Below are 15944 nucleotides of genomic sequence, written 5' to 3' on the forward strand. Positions count from 1 at the left end.
CAGGCCGCGTTCTTCTGAGTCCCAGTCGTCAGGTGTACTATTTTACACAGCATGAGAGAAAAAATACTTCATGTCATGTAGGACAGTGTGAAAAATCTGCTCAATATAAAAGAAATTTTTCCTCTATACAAGACACACGCTTTTCCTACTTTTAATCAAGTCTTTTACTACGTACAACTACACCTCAATTTTTCCTGCCACACAAAATAATAAATTGACTTTACTTTCGGATGTTTGTGACAAGGGGAGGTAATGGATGCCCTTTTTTTTTTTCCTGTAAATCAATTCCATTCTCTTGATGGTAATGTACAGTAAGGCTTCCGGAAATGGGATGCCTGAAACAATGCCAAGAACTTTCCCATTCACAGAAATACTTGCAAATACCAGTCAGAGCTCTCCACCCATCAGTCCATACTCTATGAATACTGTATGGCTCTCCATTAACCAATACCCAAGAACAGGGGCCTGAATACATTTTTAAATGAACTTATGTTTCCATAAGTTTTACTTGATACAAATAGTTGAGTTTTTCATGAGGCTGCACATTTATGGTTTCATGAAGCATACACAAGCTTACTCTAACATATTTGCAAACAAAAATGATAGTGGAAAATCAGCATTTCCTCTAGAAAACAAGAATTCATTAAGCTCAGAATAAATAGCCAGTATGGGCGGACACTTAAAAATACGAGTATACATTGATGAAGCAACTGTCTAAAAAAAATAATCTTCCCTATTAATATAGAGTAGAAAGTAGGGCTAAGACATGTTAAACCCCATGTTAAGGCTTCATAATCAAAGTGAGCAAGACTAGAGGTTCTGAAAATAATGTTTTCAGTCATATTTTAAGAAACAATAATTACATTACCAAGAAAAAATAATCTTTTTAAAAGTATAATGTGAATACACTCAGCTGGATAAATTAATGTGTAAATATTTTAAAATTATTTTTACTTGAACAACTTGAAATTAAAAAAAAGAATTCCAATGTTTAGATTAAATTTGAGGGTACTTAATTTCATTTTAAAAATCTTGAAGTGGTGGTGGAAGAAAAACCACAACAAATAAGCACAATCAGAAATGTAAGATTCAGACACTCTGACAAGTTCTTCACAAAACACTTTTTGAATCATAACACGTAGAGCACGTTAGCATAGTTGTTCGTTAGACCAGTTAGTTGTCATGCACAGCTGCATTAATAAGGCACTGTCTAAACAAACCAGAAGAGCAAGGGACATTTGTTGAGGACCAATTGTGCATTTTCTGAGAGCTCCCTCTGGTACCTGTGGTAGTGCTACTGTAGATGCAGATGACTAAGCAACATTACTTGGTTGGACAAGGTTGCTGATTAACTGTCAGCCAGTAACATACATCTCTGACTCCGAGCAAGATATTTTACAGAAGGTGTTTAAAGGCTTCAAAGGAAACCTTGTTTGTAAAGGCGAAACAAGATAGGGAGAGGTCTGTTTCTGTAGTTATGTGCTACATGTGCTTCGGCAAAGCTTATGAGCTTTAACTAGCTTTCTCTAAAAATCAGAGTTTTTAAGCACAAGAACTGACTATCTTGATAATTTGATCATAGAAGCAGATGTCAAATGAATGGCCAGAGAGTATCTTTATCTTTGCATCTCCCACTATGTCTTTATATTAACACACAGGAGACCCTTTCCAAGGAAGAAGTCTTCATTAGAAACAAAGATTTATGTGTTACTGGAATTCAGCTGAAATTCTTCGATATTTTGAAACTCCTGATAGAAAGAAGGATCTTATAACAAAGCAATAACAAAACCACTTCGTACAATAAAGTAAGCACATTTGGAATATATTTTTCAAAACCTCCTTCTTTAGGAGACTTCCAACATAAACTGGAATAAATATCCCTACCCTTTCACCTTTGCTATCCTTCCCTTTATGCTTTTCAGATTCTTTTTCCACATCAATTGTTAGTTGGACTCCCTTCTTCAGGATCAGCTAGTGGAACGTTGTTAATTCCAAAGAAGCCATGAAAAGTTAAGACCGTGCTTTTACGGCTTTTCTTATTCTACAGAAAGGATTTAGCAGCTTCGGCCTTTTGGGGACAGTGCTTATAAACAGAAGAGTTATTTATGTGACATAAAGCACTTCAATTTTTATTTGAAAACACTCAATAAAAATTTATTTGCATTTGACCAACATCACAGTTCTCTCTAAAAGGACTGCCAGCAGAAGGGTACAGTTAAAAAGTTCCGGCAATGATTATTGCCTCATGTTTTATGATATGCAGAATTCAGCAGTCTCTAAGTACAGATGTTTTTCTGCATCACTACCATTTTAAACACATAGTGACTGAACAGAAAGTTTTAGTTTGTTAATGAACTTGAAATTTTCAAACATGGATAACGCATGGATACTGCATGTATCCTTAAATACTTTTGAGTTCATCAAGATATGTAATTAACTTCATAAATTCCTCTTTAGTGGAAGCTTATATTTTCCTCATAAATCTTACTGTTTTCTACACGAATAACATCTCATTTCTCAGAGGGATTTTTATCTCAAAAAATGTTCTTTCGAATGTGTTACCACAGGTTCAAATGCAATACATGGCATTTGTTACCATCAGACCTAGCACACACACTTCCTCTAAGATGCTCTAGACTTCCGCTTCATAGAAAAGAAACATTGCATTGCCACCAACTAACATTTCTACCCTCTCCTATAGATCGTTTAGAAAAGAAACTTCTGAGACACTAACACAAGGTGACATACTTATATTAGATGGGAGGTTTCAAAAAATTACGCCTCCCAACTTATAAGATGAAAAATAAGAATCAAACCATAAGAAATGAACTGCATTGCTCTTTCCTGCTCAACAAGTTGAAGTCTGTGCAGTTACGTTACATGTGAAATATGGGGTTTTATACAAGGAATAACGACCACTGTGTAGCAAGTGGCTAATTTTTTTTTCCCATCTTGGTGCAAACCACTATTTCCTTCCCAACATCTTGAACAAATTATAAATCATAAAATACCAATGCGCCAAAGGTGTGAGGAGATCTGTATAAATCTTCCTCTTTATTTGTTCACTAAGTTCTTAGGTCAGCTCTTGCTAACATTTGCCAAGCATACTTCTAAGATGACTTTAGGGAGAAGGAATTGGATTCTTGAATAATTTATTTCATCTTTAAAGGAAAAAAGAAATTACTACATCCTTCCTATTTCTGATTGGGATGTTGCCCTTGTACTACTTCATTTTCCCATGACAATGTATTTTTTCCGATGTATGTTTTTTTTTTCTTAATAGTTTGTTATACACACTCTGCACAAGAAAAATGCATTTCCATAACTTAATATCAGCTAATAGTTCAACATATATTAAATGTGAATTTAAACCACTGAAGAGCAGCTATTTCATTGCATTTATTTTGTGCTCAACAGAAAAAATTTTAAAGCACTGGTAAGCGGACTACTTTTTTCCACCCCTCCTCCCAAGATGTACAGAAACTGTGTCAACACCAGTAGTATTAGACAAGGATACATTAAGTTTAAAGTGATACTGTAAAAATACTGTTTGAAAAGAGTTTATTTTTTCTGAGCAGAGCTGCTACTGTTCATGTTTACTTGTTATCTCATAATTTTAAAATTAAATAACTGAATGTCCAATTAATCTTTTTTAGGACTTTATTTTAACATCTTCCAGTATGCAAAGCCAATTCTCAATTCAATTCCAACTCAATTTTAAATTCAAATGTCAAGTTCCCAGTACTTCAGTACATAGTAGCCATGTGTCTTATTCTGTACAGTGACTTAGGTTTAGAAATTTTTGTAAAACAATGGCTATCTACCAAACAGTAAGTCTTATACTAACAAGCTGTATTGATGAAACAAAGCTGAAGAAAACTTATTTTTGGTAGCTCAGAGGCAGATTCTTCACGAAGATTAAAAATCTTCAAGTAATTTGGAAAAAAGTCCTGGCAACATCTGCTAAAGTTAACACATTTATACAACAATTCTGAAAGCAAACGGAAAGAGCACACAATCAGATGAAGAGCATAAAAAAAAAACCCTGAGAAGTGCCTTGTTAGAAATTATCATAACCTTTCCTGTAAAGGTTACAAAATTTGGAAGACAGTTGTTTCTACCATGTTTTCTCCTGCATCTAATAAGAGGGGGAAAAGGAGCGAAAGTAATGACTCCTATTTCCTTTTCCAAAGAACAACAAGTAAAGAAAGCTAAAAATAGCACAAAAGATTTCTATGGACATCTTCAGGCAAAGACACCATTTACAGCTGAAAAAAAGTCTATCTGAACTGAAAAATATAGTGTTCATTTACGTCAGTGAACATACAGTTCAACAACATTTAGAACAAGAGAATAATTGGAAAACCTCCATATAAGACTTTCAAGACAACCTCTCAATCATGTCTATTTTTTCTAACGGAGTTTATGCCTTAAAAGTTCATGTGCATTTTAAACAACAGTCATTTTAGTGTTAATTTCAGTAAGAACAGATCTGGCCTCTTACAACACAGACACTTCAAGAAAGACGGAACAGAAATAGAACATTAATGAAGCTTACTAGTGTCAGGAATTAAAATTCACAACAGTAACCCACAAATGACAAGACAGAATCTCTACAATCAATATTTAGTTACGAAGTATATCATACGGTTTACTGGATCTGTATTTGGGTACACCTCCCTATCTATTCAGGAAAAAAGTGTCCCTCTAAAAGGAAAACAGAATATTAAAAATATGCCTATGATCTAAAATAAGAACCAGCTAGGAGCATAGCTTCATATTTGTCTTGCACATACACAATATCAATCTCCAAGTGAAAACCTCATTGCCTGCAAGTCTTAAAGTCTTATTTTATAAGTGGTTTAGACAAGTCTGTATTTCTTTTCTTCTTCAGTCACAGACTTATACTTCCACAAACCCAATCTTAACACGTCATAAATACCATTTTTTAGGGGATTGGGTTTTTTAATATAATAAATTACAAGTTTCATGCAGATAATCACAGTCTAAATTATAAACAAAAATATAGGCGATATATATGCATATACATACATATACACGTGAAACATGATTTGAAATAAGAATGGGGTGATCTTTGCAGTCAGAACTGCTAGCACTTAAGATTCCAGTGTTCTAGCACTGAAAATAAAATGGTACAGTATTTAAATTCTCAGATGAGTTATGACAGGAAACAACCCCCACCACCAAACCTGTCACTCATCTGCTTTGCCATGACAGAATGAACAGACTAGAAAAATCAGTTTTAAAAACCTGTATTTTTTGTTTTTAAAATAGAGGTAAACCAAGAAAGAAAATCACTAACTTATTTTAATGCCTTTCATAAAGCTCTGCAGAATGTATTTCCATTATGATATGACAGTAGCAATCATGGTTCCTAACAAACACAGTGCCACAGAATTACTTATCGCTGCCACGATTTTCCAAAAGGCTGCCAGCAATCCAAGACCATATCCAATTTCTTTCTATATGGGAAATGAGAATGGAGCAGAGTGCAAGAGTACTGCAACTTGTTGAGCTCCACTGCCCTCACTCAAAGCAGGAAGGAAAAACAGGCAAGGCAACACCTGCTTTCAGCCTTGCTGAATCCCTGACTGGCATGAGCAGAACAGGAAAGATCAGCAGGCAAGTCTGCAAACTTCTTTTCCTTCTCCTGGAAAAGAAAACCAAACCCACACCAAAAAACCCACTCAAACTAAAACCAATCCAACACCACTCCCCCACCCCCAAAAAACCCCCAGCCCACTCTCAACACAATCTGACCTTTACACTGCAGACAGTGCAATACTGGGTATCAATTATCTGGTATGATCAACAGCAACAGAAACATATGCCAAAAATCACATATTCACTTAATGAGAATAGAGGCAATAAACTGTTTTGGCAGAATAATTCTCAACCCCAGAGTGAGCTGTGTAGAGGAAGAAAGCTAAAGGAAGCAAGGAACTAATTTCTCAGTGCTCCAGGGGTCAATGCTCTGCCATGACTACCAGCTTTTGAGACGCTGGTGGTGTTATTTATCTGCTTTTCCCTTGTTACCTATGGACGCTTTTCAATGTTATGGATCATTAGCTATAATCGGGAAGCCCCAGTGTGTTGAGTGCTGCCTCTCCAGAGCACAAGGTACAAGCACTGGCAACTGCAGCTGCACTATCAGGCAGAGGTTTTGCTTGGCATCCTTCAGAACAGCACCTTCTGTAGGAATTTTTCATCCTCCTTTACCCAGGCTATACACCCCAGGGCACCTCACTTTACAGCTAAAGAAGAAAAGCCAGCTACATAGAGTTATGGGGAGAAAACAGGGCCATCAAGATACAACAAAGCAGTCAATTTCATGGTAGAAATGGTGAGTCTTTTGAGTCTTGGAAAAAGAAACTTATAAAATATTCTACTAAATTGATTCCAGGTCAACCTGTAATTTCATCCCCCTCAAGGCTATTACTTGAAACTGCACAAAACTGTAGTAGCTGCCTAAACACTTCAAATCACTTTAACAGAATTATAATCCTTATTGACACTATGATTGCTTTTCCGTCATCAGTGTCTTGTGATAGACTCAAATGGAATTATTAACAACACTCATAGGATCTAGGAGCATTGATATATGGGGTATGCTACAACAAGAGAAGGAGGGAATTGTCCATGGACAGTGTGTTTAGCCATCGAAAAAGAAAACTTATTTCCTATACCAAATTAAGGATAGTATATAATTTATAGAAAGTGGGTCTGAGGCTCAGTTTTACATTTGGCTTCAACATTTGCAGAAGTGTGCATCCGCTGTGTTTACGGATGACATATAGCTTTTGCAGGGGACATTCAAAGGTATTTCCAACCCAGAACAAACTAATTCTATACTTACAGCATGGGGTGCTTGGTCTGTTCACAAGCTGTGGGAATGACAAGACAGATGACATCTCTAGTTCGTCGTTTTGATTTTGTTTCTTTTCCACAGTCTGATCAGCCCAAACTACTGATTTTTGTCTTTGAATCAGTTGCTCAACCTCCCCAAATTCAGCCTCAGTTAAATTATTTGTCAAGCCAGCTCCTTTCAGAGTCAGGTATTGCTTGCGAAGAACCGGAAGCAAAGTATTTAGTACTCTGTAAAACAACAAGATGCAAGATGAGTATGACTAAACCGTAACTAATCTGATCCTTACTACTAGCACTGCCACTATTAGGAACACAAGGGCATATTTGCCCCTCTCACTGCCCCCACCAAGTTCTGTTGTGTAATTTATTTTGGGGAAATACCAAGACATAGATAAAATATTCCAGACTAGAGTGATTTTTCCCTTTTGAAAATACTCTATTTCACTCTAAGCATTTATTAAGTACAGGTTTTCCTCAGCATCCCAGATCTTCAGTCCCTCAAATACCACAAAAACACAGCCAGTATACCTTGAGCTCCGACTTTCTGAAATTAAGTATCAGATAAATGAAGAGAACTATAAACCAAATACTGTGGTTTAAATCAAGAACATCTTAACTTGATGTGCATAGAAACTTATTAGAAGCCTAGTCCAAATAAATTGAGATACTAGGCTCTTTACATAAAGAATGGAATACACACCAAGATCCACACAACTGCAAATCAACTGAAGCAACCAAAGTTTAGGAATTCTACCTGAACACGAGAACTTAACTGTGGAGTCAGTTGCAAGACTAAACAGTAGCTTCAAGCAACAGGTAAAGGGATATGTACATAAAAAGAAGCAACTTTGTAATGACTAACAATGCAGCTTTAAAAATTTTGCTTTCAGTTTTGCAGGTTTATGTATTAGTTTTTGTAATGTTTATGGTAACAGTGTTTTCTCCAAAGAAGGAAGAACAGCTGGTTATTTCCCTTTGGAACGATTTAATTATAATTTTAATATACTTATTTACTGATCAGATTTGCGATTACTTCCCATTCCTTACGTCACACTCCGACAGCTAGTCTCCAACATTTTCAAGAGACTGAGAAAAAGAGCTGATGCTTACCTGCAAATTGAGCTTTTTTCAGCCTGACTAGCTATATAAGAGTTGAACAGTAACAATTTTTAATACAGGTAAATTAGTTAATTTTTACAGTGCAAGGAATTAAAAGAGAACACAAACATTTATTAAAAAAAAATCAGTACTGCTGTTCAACACAGAAGAAAAAAAAGACACCTTATTCTATTGAACAATTTGTAAAACCTATGCAAAAGAAGAAAATTAGATAGAAATATGAAGCATTAGTGTATACCTGCAGTTTCTGTTAAACAATGGTGGACACAGACCCAAATTTATAAAGCGATTATTATTTTACATATCTTTGTGCTTAAGAAAACACAATTCTAACCTAAAAAAAGAAGCTGGAGAAAAATCTTGCTTCTGTTTCAACTAAAACTAAATTCCATAGCTATGTCTTTTGAAGTTACAGATGTCAGAGTAGAGGTCTTATCCCTCCTGCTATCAAACCATACTTACTTTTCTGTCTCCTTATAATGCTGATCTTGAAGGGACAACAGAGATAACATGTGCTGAATCTGGGCTTTCAGGTCCTCAACTTCTAGGTTTAAATGGCAACACCGCAGATCTTCACAGAGTTCCTTGAGAAATTAGCAAGCGAAAAACCAATGACTGCACATCAGAGTGATAGTGAGAAATTAAAATTTAAAACTAAAAATAATACTAGTTTATCCTACATTGTGAAGAAAAGATGGAGTGGATCTATATTATTGTAATAAAGTTTTATGGCAGAAGAGTATGAACTGTTTGATTTTTTTTTTACATGCATAAATCCTACTTCATAGATTCCTTTGACCAATAGTGGGTGTTCTGTAATTAGCATTAAGAATCCAACAGGCACATAGGTATGCTTATCTATGCATGCTCAAAAATATGTTTGCCTCTTTTACTGTGTACTTGCTCCATATCTGAATTAGTGACATTGTCTGGGACATGTCTCCACTGTATTCAGTCATCTTCCTGATATGCCAGTATCCTGTTTGAAATATCTTAATTTCTTTTAAGGTATTAACATATTAAGTCATCCCAATAAAAATACAGATAATGAAATACTTTCAATTATGAGTCACGTAAGTGTTCATTGCACTATCATTTAAGCCACTCCAATTGCTGGCTGAGACTTAAAGTCAGGGAGGAACAACCTCCCACCTTTCCTTTCCTCTTCCTGTTCCTGCACAGACCTTCATCCCTTCCCTTCCGCCAGCTCTGATGCTTGTCCGAGGCTGCACTGAGCTGACTACTTGCTAAAACTCGGCAGAGAACTTAGCAGAGCTTCCCACTTCTTTGCCCGCTCCCACTCCTCCCCTAGCATTCTTCAAAAAAGAAGTTTGGTGGGGTTTTTTGGCCAGACTAAGAATTAGGTTGTCACATGGTTTGACAAGCATCAGCAGCTACTGTAAAGGCAAGACTGTAACTGTATGGACAGGAGCAGGATCGACACTCTGGCAGCCACATCAACTGCTCAGCCTTAGCATACTTATTCCCCTTTAGCCGCATTTTTGTATGTAATCGCATATTTTCATGAACAAGGAATACTTGCCCAAGCAATGAAGAAGAACAGAACCAGCTAAGATAAAAATTTGAAGCCACCCTGAAAGAATAGCAGCAGCCATGAGTAGAAGCGAGATGAAAAGAGGGGAAAAGAAAAAAAATCACCTACTCTTAACTGTAGTCAGATGTTGCCTACAATGCATGAAATCTGCCCTTGAAGTGAAAGGCATTTTACCTTTGGAATACTCCCATCTTGACTCAGGAGGCGCATTTCATTTTCAACTCGATGCAGCCAATTGGTGTTTTCCTCAAAACGTTCGACCTCCTCTTCTTTCTTCTTCTGCACGTGTATGCGGTGGGTACTAAGCATTGCAAGTCTTTGATCTCTCTTGCAAGCGGCCTAAAGAAATCAGCAGGTAAGGGGAAAACTTTCAAATGATGTTCACAAACATCTCCATATAAAAGGACTTTTTTGATACCTTTATACTCAACTGGGCTTAACAAACATTTTGCATTTTTGACCAGTTTAATAGAAGTGAAGCAGCACATTCTCCTTACAGGCATTACCGAATTAAACATTTTCTTTTTTTTTTTTTTCCTCCCCCAGAAGCCCTTATAAGAGAGACTACAGTCATTTGATTATTCCTTTAAAGAATAATGCATTGTTCTTGATCCATTTCTGTTCTAAGCCATAATTATCTAAGCCAGTTGGAAAGACTGGAAAAACTACACATGCCCAGACAAACACACTTTTAGATACAACAAAGCCTAATAATTTCTACTAAGTCAGGCATGAGTATGAAGAAAGAATTTTCTGCTTTGTTTTCCTAATGCAGTATGTCCTAAAAAAAGCCCACTACAGGATAAATTATTTGGCAAAAGGAAAGATCTCTATCTTCAACCACCAAAATTCTTCTGCTGCGTCTCTGAAATCTGACAACAGCAAGGCACAAAACCAGCAACAGCAAGCGGGATATGAATGAGGCAGCATCACAAGGCAAAGGACACTCCTATTCCAAAAACAACTATAGTTTGCTGTATACTTTAAAAGTTAGGTCAGTAACTCAACTAGTCATAGATAACATGAACTTTAGATAGAGTTCACAGAGTTCAGCTTTGCCTAAACTTCAGTTAAGAACAAACACAAAACGCCACAAACATTTCAAGTATATTGCTACACTCAATCCAGACAAACATACAGAACCTAGCTTTTTTTTATAAGTTATATAAACTAATCTCTAAACCCATACATCCAAAATTAACACCCTAAATGAAAACTTTGTCAGTTAGAATAAATCTACATAGTTAGAATAGCAGGCTAAATTAGTCCTATTAAGAAACATCATCAGAAACTCTGAATGTATCTCCCTACTGTTGCGGAAAGCAGAAATTACTCTAACTGAAGAGCGTGCCTTTCTGAACATCCTGTATAAAACAGGAACTGTATGTGGAGAGATGCAGATTGCATTGCTTCAGCTGCCTTTTCCCAAAAGCTTACTTCAACACATGGCGTGCAGAACAGAACCAGCGTGGTGCAGACACCTGAACTACATGGGCTCCAGGCAACTTACCGGGTCAAAGCCTAGATTCTGGCTAGAATTTCACTTTTCTTTCTCTTTAGACTGTCTTATCTGCTAAGATGACAGAGGATCCAGAGAAGACCACTTTGTAAAAGACCAGTTCTTTAGGGAAAGTACCAGGAGGAAGAGTTACCTGCCAGACTAAAGCTCACCATGACCACTGGTTCCCTCTGACCAGATTAGGGGAGAGCTTTCAGGACTGCTAAAGCAGAGAAATCTAAATGCATTGTTTTGCATACTTCAGCTTTTACACAGTGCAGGAGGGGTAACTGGGACCGAAGGTGGTATTGACAATATGCCATAGGTTCCCAGGAAGAAAGGACGTTACATCAGTGTGCTACAACAGAAAAAAATAACCGTTATGAGCGCTGCCTGTACACAACCTCCGGAATACACGTAGTAGGTCCTAGGAAAGACACTGAGTTGCTACTCTGTTTTGCAACCGAAAAAACCAAAACACAAAAAGGTACACAAGAAATTGTCCCTCCCAGGCTGAAGAACTGCGACATATTCAACAAGCTTTTTTGAGCCCAGGATGGGCAACTGCAGTAAGCAGAAAAACTGAAGCCAAGATAGACTGACTGCTTTCCAGGAATATGCTCCTTTTCCAGACAGTAAAAATAATGTTAAAGGGGTAATTAGAAATGTAGAAGTGGTTTTTAATCTAATATACTTTTTTCAAAGCCTAAAGTACCAGCAGTTTTTTGCCATTTCTTTAAAAATGAAAAATTAAGAAAATGGTAAAAGATTCCATGGCTAATGCAGAAACCTTCAAGATAAAATAGGTCAAAACTGAGTAGACTTCTTCCAACTCAGCAAGACAGTTAAAAGTAACTGTAACACAGGAGCACATACTATGTATGTTTCCATACAAAGAGGAAAGCTCTACACATTCTCCTGTTGGCACAAAGGTTTTCTGGCTAACACTGCTGTAGGTGACACCAAGCATGCAACAGGAAAAACACCACAGATGCAGAAATACAGGTAACAGGAGTGGAGAAACAGGCATAAGGCAGGACGTAAACAGGGCTTTTAAATGGGCAGCATGCAAGTTCCAAAAAAGGTGGAAACAGGGGCAGTTACGTGGAAAATGGAAACTATTTCTTAGCGGTTCAGGATGGATTGAATCTCACAAGTATATTGTAACAACGTTTTGCAACAAGAAAGCATTTGTAAGAACAGAGATTAAGATAACCTAAACTTATACGTAAGCTTTTTCCTTCTTTCTGAAACTATTCTTTTGAATTAAAGTGTTCAAACTGGAATTGTTCAAGTATAGATAAGATATCATCTGCTTCGTGTTACCTTACCTAAAAATCATTATTGTATCTAGTTACTAAGCACAGACAGTTAAGTGTAAAATGAGAAAATACTTTTTAAGTAAAACTTTGCCCTTAAAAATTAGTATTTCAGAAATACCCCTGTGACTTAACAGTGTATTTTACAGAGAGAAAACCCAGAGTCATTTAGGAAAATAGCACATCTATAAAAATACAAGGAAGAACAGAAGCATTATCACGCACAAGGGAAACTTGAGCAGTCACTTTGGTAATCAGATGACTGGATTCCAAATTAAAACCCAATTTGTTCCAAAGTAGTTGCAGAAGGGCATTTAGTTTTACCATTACAGTAACTTACTCTTGTTAACAAATAAGGCATCATACTTATAGGATGGTTACTCTTGACCCTTAGTAAAGCACGTGCATTTGATTGCAGCACTGCTAACATTTAAAAAAAGTTAAATCAGATCAAAGAACATTCGTATGAAATAGAGTGTATGAAGGTGTAACTCCTCATTATGAATACAGTTACAGCTATGCTCTGTGCAGCATTTAAAAGTATGGCATAGATACAAAATATTACTTCGAAGTTTCTATGGCATAAAAGACAATACTAGAACACATTAGTCACTTGAAATATCTCCATTAATGACAAGCAGGAACCTGTGATATATTTTCACTTTGACATTTATCTAAGGACCAAATTTCATGTGAATCATTTGGAAAAAAAGAGTCATATGGTAAAGTATAATTTTTGGCCAAATACAGATTGTTACTGTGACTAAGCAAAATCAGCCCCATCCTCAACTTCATATTTACCTAAAACATATATTCCCTTAAACTTACTTGTATCAGAAAAATTAAGATATTATCTAACCATGCTTACTTATTTCTACTCTGATTCTTCTAGAAAGATATGAGCATTTAGTGTTGCACAACAGCAATTGCTCATCTGTAGCCCCCAAATTCTCCTCTTCAAATTCATGACAACTAAATGTAAATTTAGTCATATGAGTATCCTTAAGCAGCTATCCAAACATCATCTTGGTGACAATGGAAAACAAGAATCTCTTGTTTAGCACAAGGTCCATGCTTTTCCATTTAAAACACAAATGGATTACTCAGCTTGGCAACAGTCCCAACAGCTGTACCATACATACATCAACATGCTTTGGTTTTGGGCAAGAGCACTATGAGTCTACTAAGTCTACTCAGGTCTTAACTGTGACAATCAAGCCTACACAAGGACAAGCAGAATAGTTTTCACAATTAGCAGCAAGAAGTACATCAACAGTCTTCCATGCAGCCTGGAAAAAAATAGCACACGTGGCATTACTGCTGCGTTTTTGCTTCACTGTCAGAAAATGTGATTTGAGTCATAATCAGTGTGTCCCATTTTCATTAAATATTTAAGCATTAACTAATTACAGAATTACTTAAGCAAAATTCATACATTAGCATAGCAAAATGAAGAGACATGATACCTTCTATTACATTATAGAAAACTCACCTTTTCTACTCTTTCTTCAGAGCACATCAGTAGAATTTGTTCATGACATTGTTTCTGGTAATGTGTCTTCAGTGCGTTTTCTTTCAGTTGCATTTCCAACTTGAGATATTCTTTTCTGATTTCCTCACGTTTTGCAAACAAATTTTTGAGGGTTTCTTTGTATCTATAAGAACCAAAGGACAAGAATAAATAGCAGATTACTTACTGAAGACTTTTTTAGTGACCATCTTCCTTTACAAGGGGAATGCTCAATTCCAAGTTACTAAAATAAATATAAATAAATTAATAAAAAAGTAAAGTCTGCTATAGTTGAGGACTAAATAAAGTGTCAGTACATCAGTAAAGATTTTACGTACTTGAGCTGCACATTTAATGTGAAATTTTGAAGACATCACTAAAACCAAACATTTTTGTACTTACGAAGACGACACAGATTCAGTCATCTGGAACTTTCTCACGTAAGTCTTTTCTCTACATCCAAAAGATACTAAATACTTATTTTCTCTACTACTTAAACTAATATATTAAACAAATCAGACTACTGTTGCCATAGACATACAAGGTTGCCTTCAAAAAAACCCTGCTAGCGATCACTCAAAAAAGGAAATGCATAAAAGCCTTCAGTTGCTCACTTTCTCTGAAGTTCTGTTGTACAATTTTCATAACTAATGGACAACAAAAATCAGAACATGCATCACAGGCTAAAAACCAAACTAGTGGTATAGGGTACTTGTTATTTCCAAGGAGACCAATGTTTAAATGGCCTCAAAAATCTGCTTATCCCTAGTCTGCAATCCAAATCAGAGCAAGGAAAGGAAAAAGCCTGTAAGCATTACCATGTTGTAATATAAGTTTCAATGGTGGCACTTTTTCACTTTACTCCTGAACACTGGAAATTCAGTACAGAATAGCCCAAAAGTTACTGTGTATCTTGATAACGACAAACCCTGTATACAAGACATTCCATAACATCCTACTGAGTTGGCAGAACTTCACTAAGACTAAAGGCACAGTTTAACATGGAAATATTCTAAAGACATGAAACATTTGAGGTCATATACTAAACATACAGTGTTTAGTACAAAAGATCATAAAATTAAATACTGTAACAATACTATGAAGTAACACATAGGTTCAACTAGAGTGCAAGGTGAAGAGACCTTCTTGCCACGTATTCAACTTCTTGACAGGGTGTTTCAGAAGTAGCATTTCCATTTCATAGTCTGAAGTCTGAAAAACTCGAGTCTTTTATTCTAGCGTTTTATTACTCTCATTTTAAAAACAAACAGAATTAACAAAAGAATTCTCTACAGTTTTAGAAATTCAACAGCTTCACCTAAAAGGGTCCAGAGAATGCCATTGTATCTAGGTAAAAATGCGTACCAAAACACATACAGAAGTTGGAAAAAAGAATACAATAGCTGCAGAATAGAGTTATCACACTACACCATTACTATCTGTACAATCTGCACTACTCTCATCTATCACACAACTGTTGAGGAATTTTTTTCCTCCATAGTATCCATAGAAACATGGTTCCTCCCAGCTGCCTGGGAAATGGCAGTAAGAAATGAAGGTGAATGTTTCTCTCTCCCTTACAGTAAAACCCTGGGCATGACTTGAGAGGCTGAAGATTCTGATTCTATGTATGGCCACTGAGAGGAACTATAACCTGTAAAATCAACCCTTTGTGTACACCACTGTCCCAAATATAGCATCAAGTATAGATGCCCTTGCAAAGCTCCCAACTTGATCTGGATTCACCCTTTCAGAAAGCACACTTCTATTCTTGTCGAGTTATCTTTACCCTCTCCACTTAAAAATGACAAATTGATCCTGCAGGCATACTCCCTGGACTACCTAGTCTCAAAGAGCTCGTGGACCTGTCAGTGGTAGTTTCAAAACCAGTGTCCACTGTCTACCTCAACAGGCTCAAGACTTGAAGGGGTGGCAGACAATGCATCTCCAAGCTTTAGACAACAGAGGGAGCAGAAATGACCTTTGGGTTTCAAGAAGCGAGTGGTGTAATGAGTCTCCTCCTGATACGAGTGAAGCAAAAATCTTAGGCAGGTG

The 15944-nt window shown here is 36.5% G+C and overlaps 1 protein-coding gene across 1 annotated transcript in view; it reads right to left on the bottom strand.

Annotated features, from left to right (window-relative positions):
- The window catches only part of KIF18A (kinesin family member 18A), a 41939-nt gene that overhangs the window by 11360 nt on the left and 14635 nt on the right, over nt 1-15944 (bottom strand). Inside the window, exons 9-12 of the mRNA XM_086472271.1 lie at nt 13872-14034; nt 9737-9901; nt 8470-8591; nt 6878-7116 (exon numbers count right to left, since the gene is read on the bottom strand). Coding sequence (XP_086328397.1) covers nt 6878-7116; nt 8470-8591; nt 9737-9901; nt 13872-14034 — 689 coding nt within the window. The remainder of the gene's footprint in view (nt 1-6877; nt 7117-8469; nt 8592-9736; nt 9902-13871; nt 14035-15944) is intronic.

Source organism: Leptosomus discolor, chromosome 12, assembly GCF_034619465.1.
Source record: "Leptosomus discolor isolate bLepDis1 chromosome 12, bLepDis1.hap2, whole genome shotgun sequence".
Lineage (NCBI taxonomy): Eukaryota > Metazoa > Chordata > Aves > Leptosomiformes > Leptosomidae > Leptosomus > Leptosomus discolor.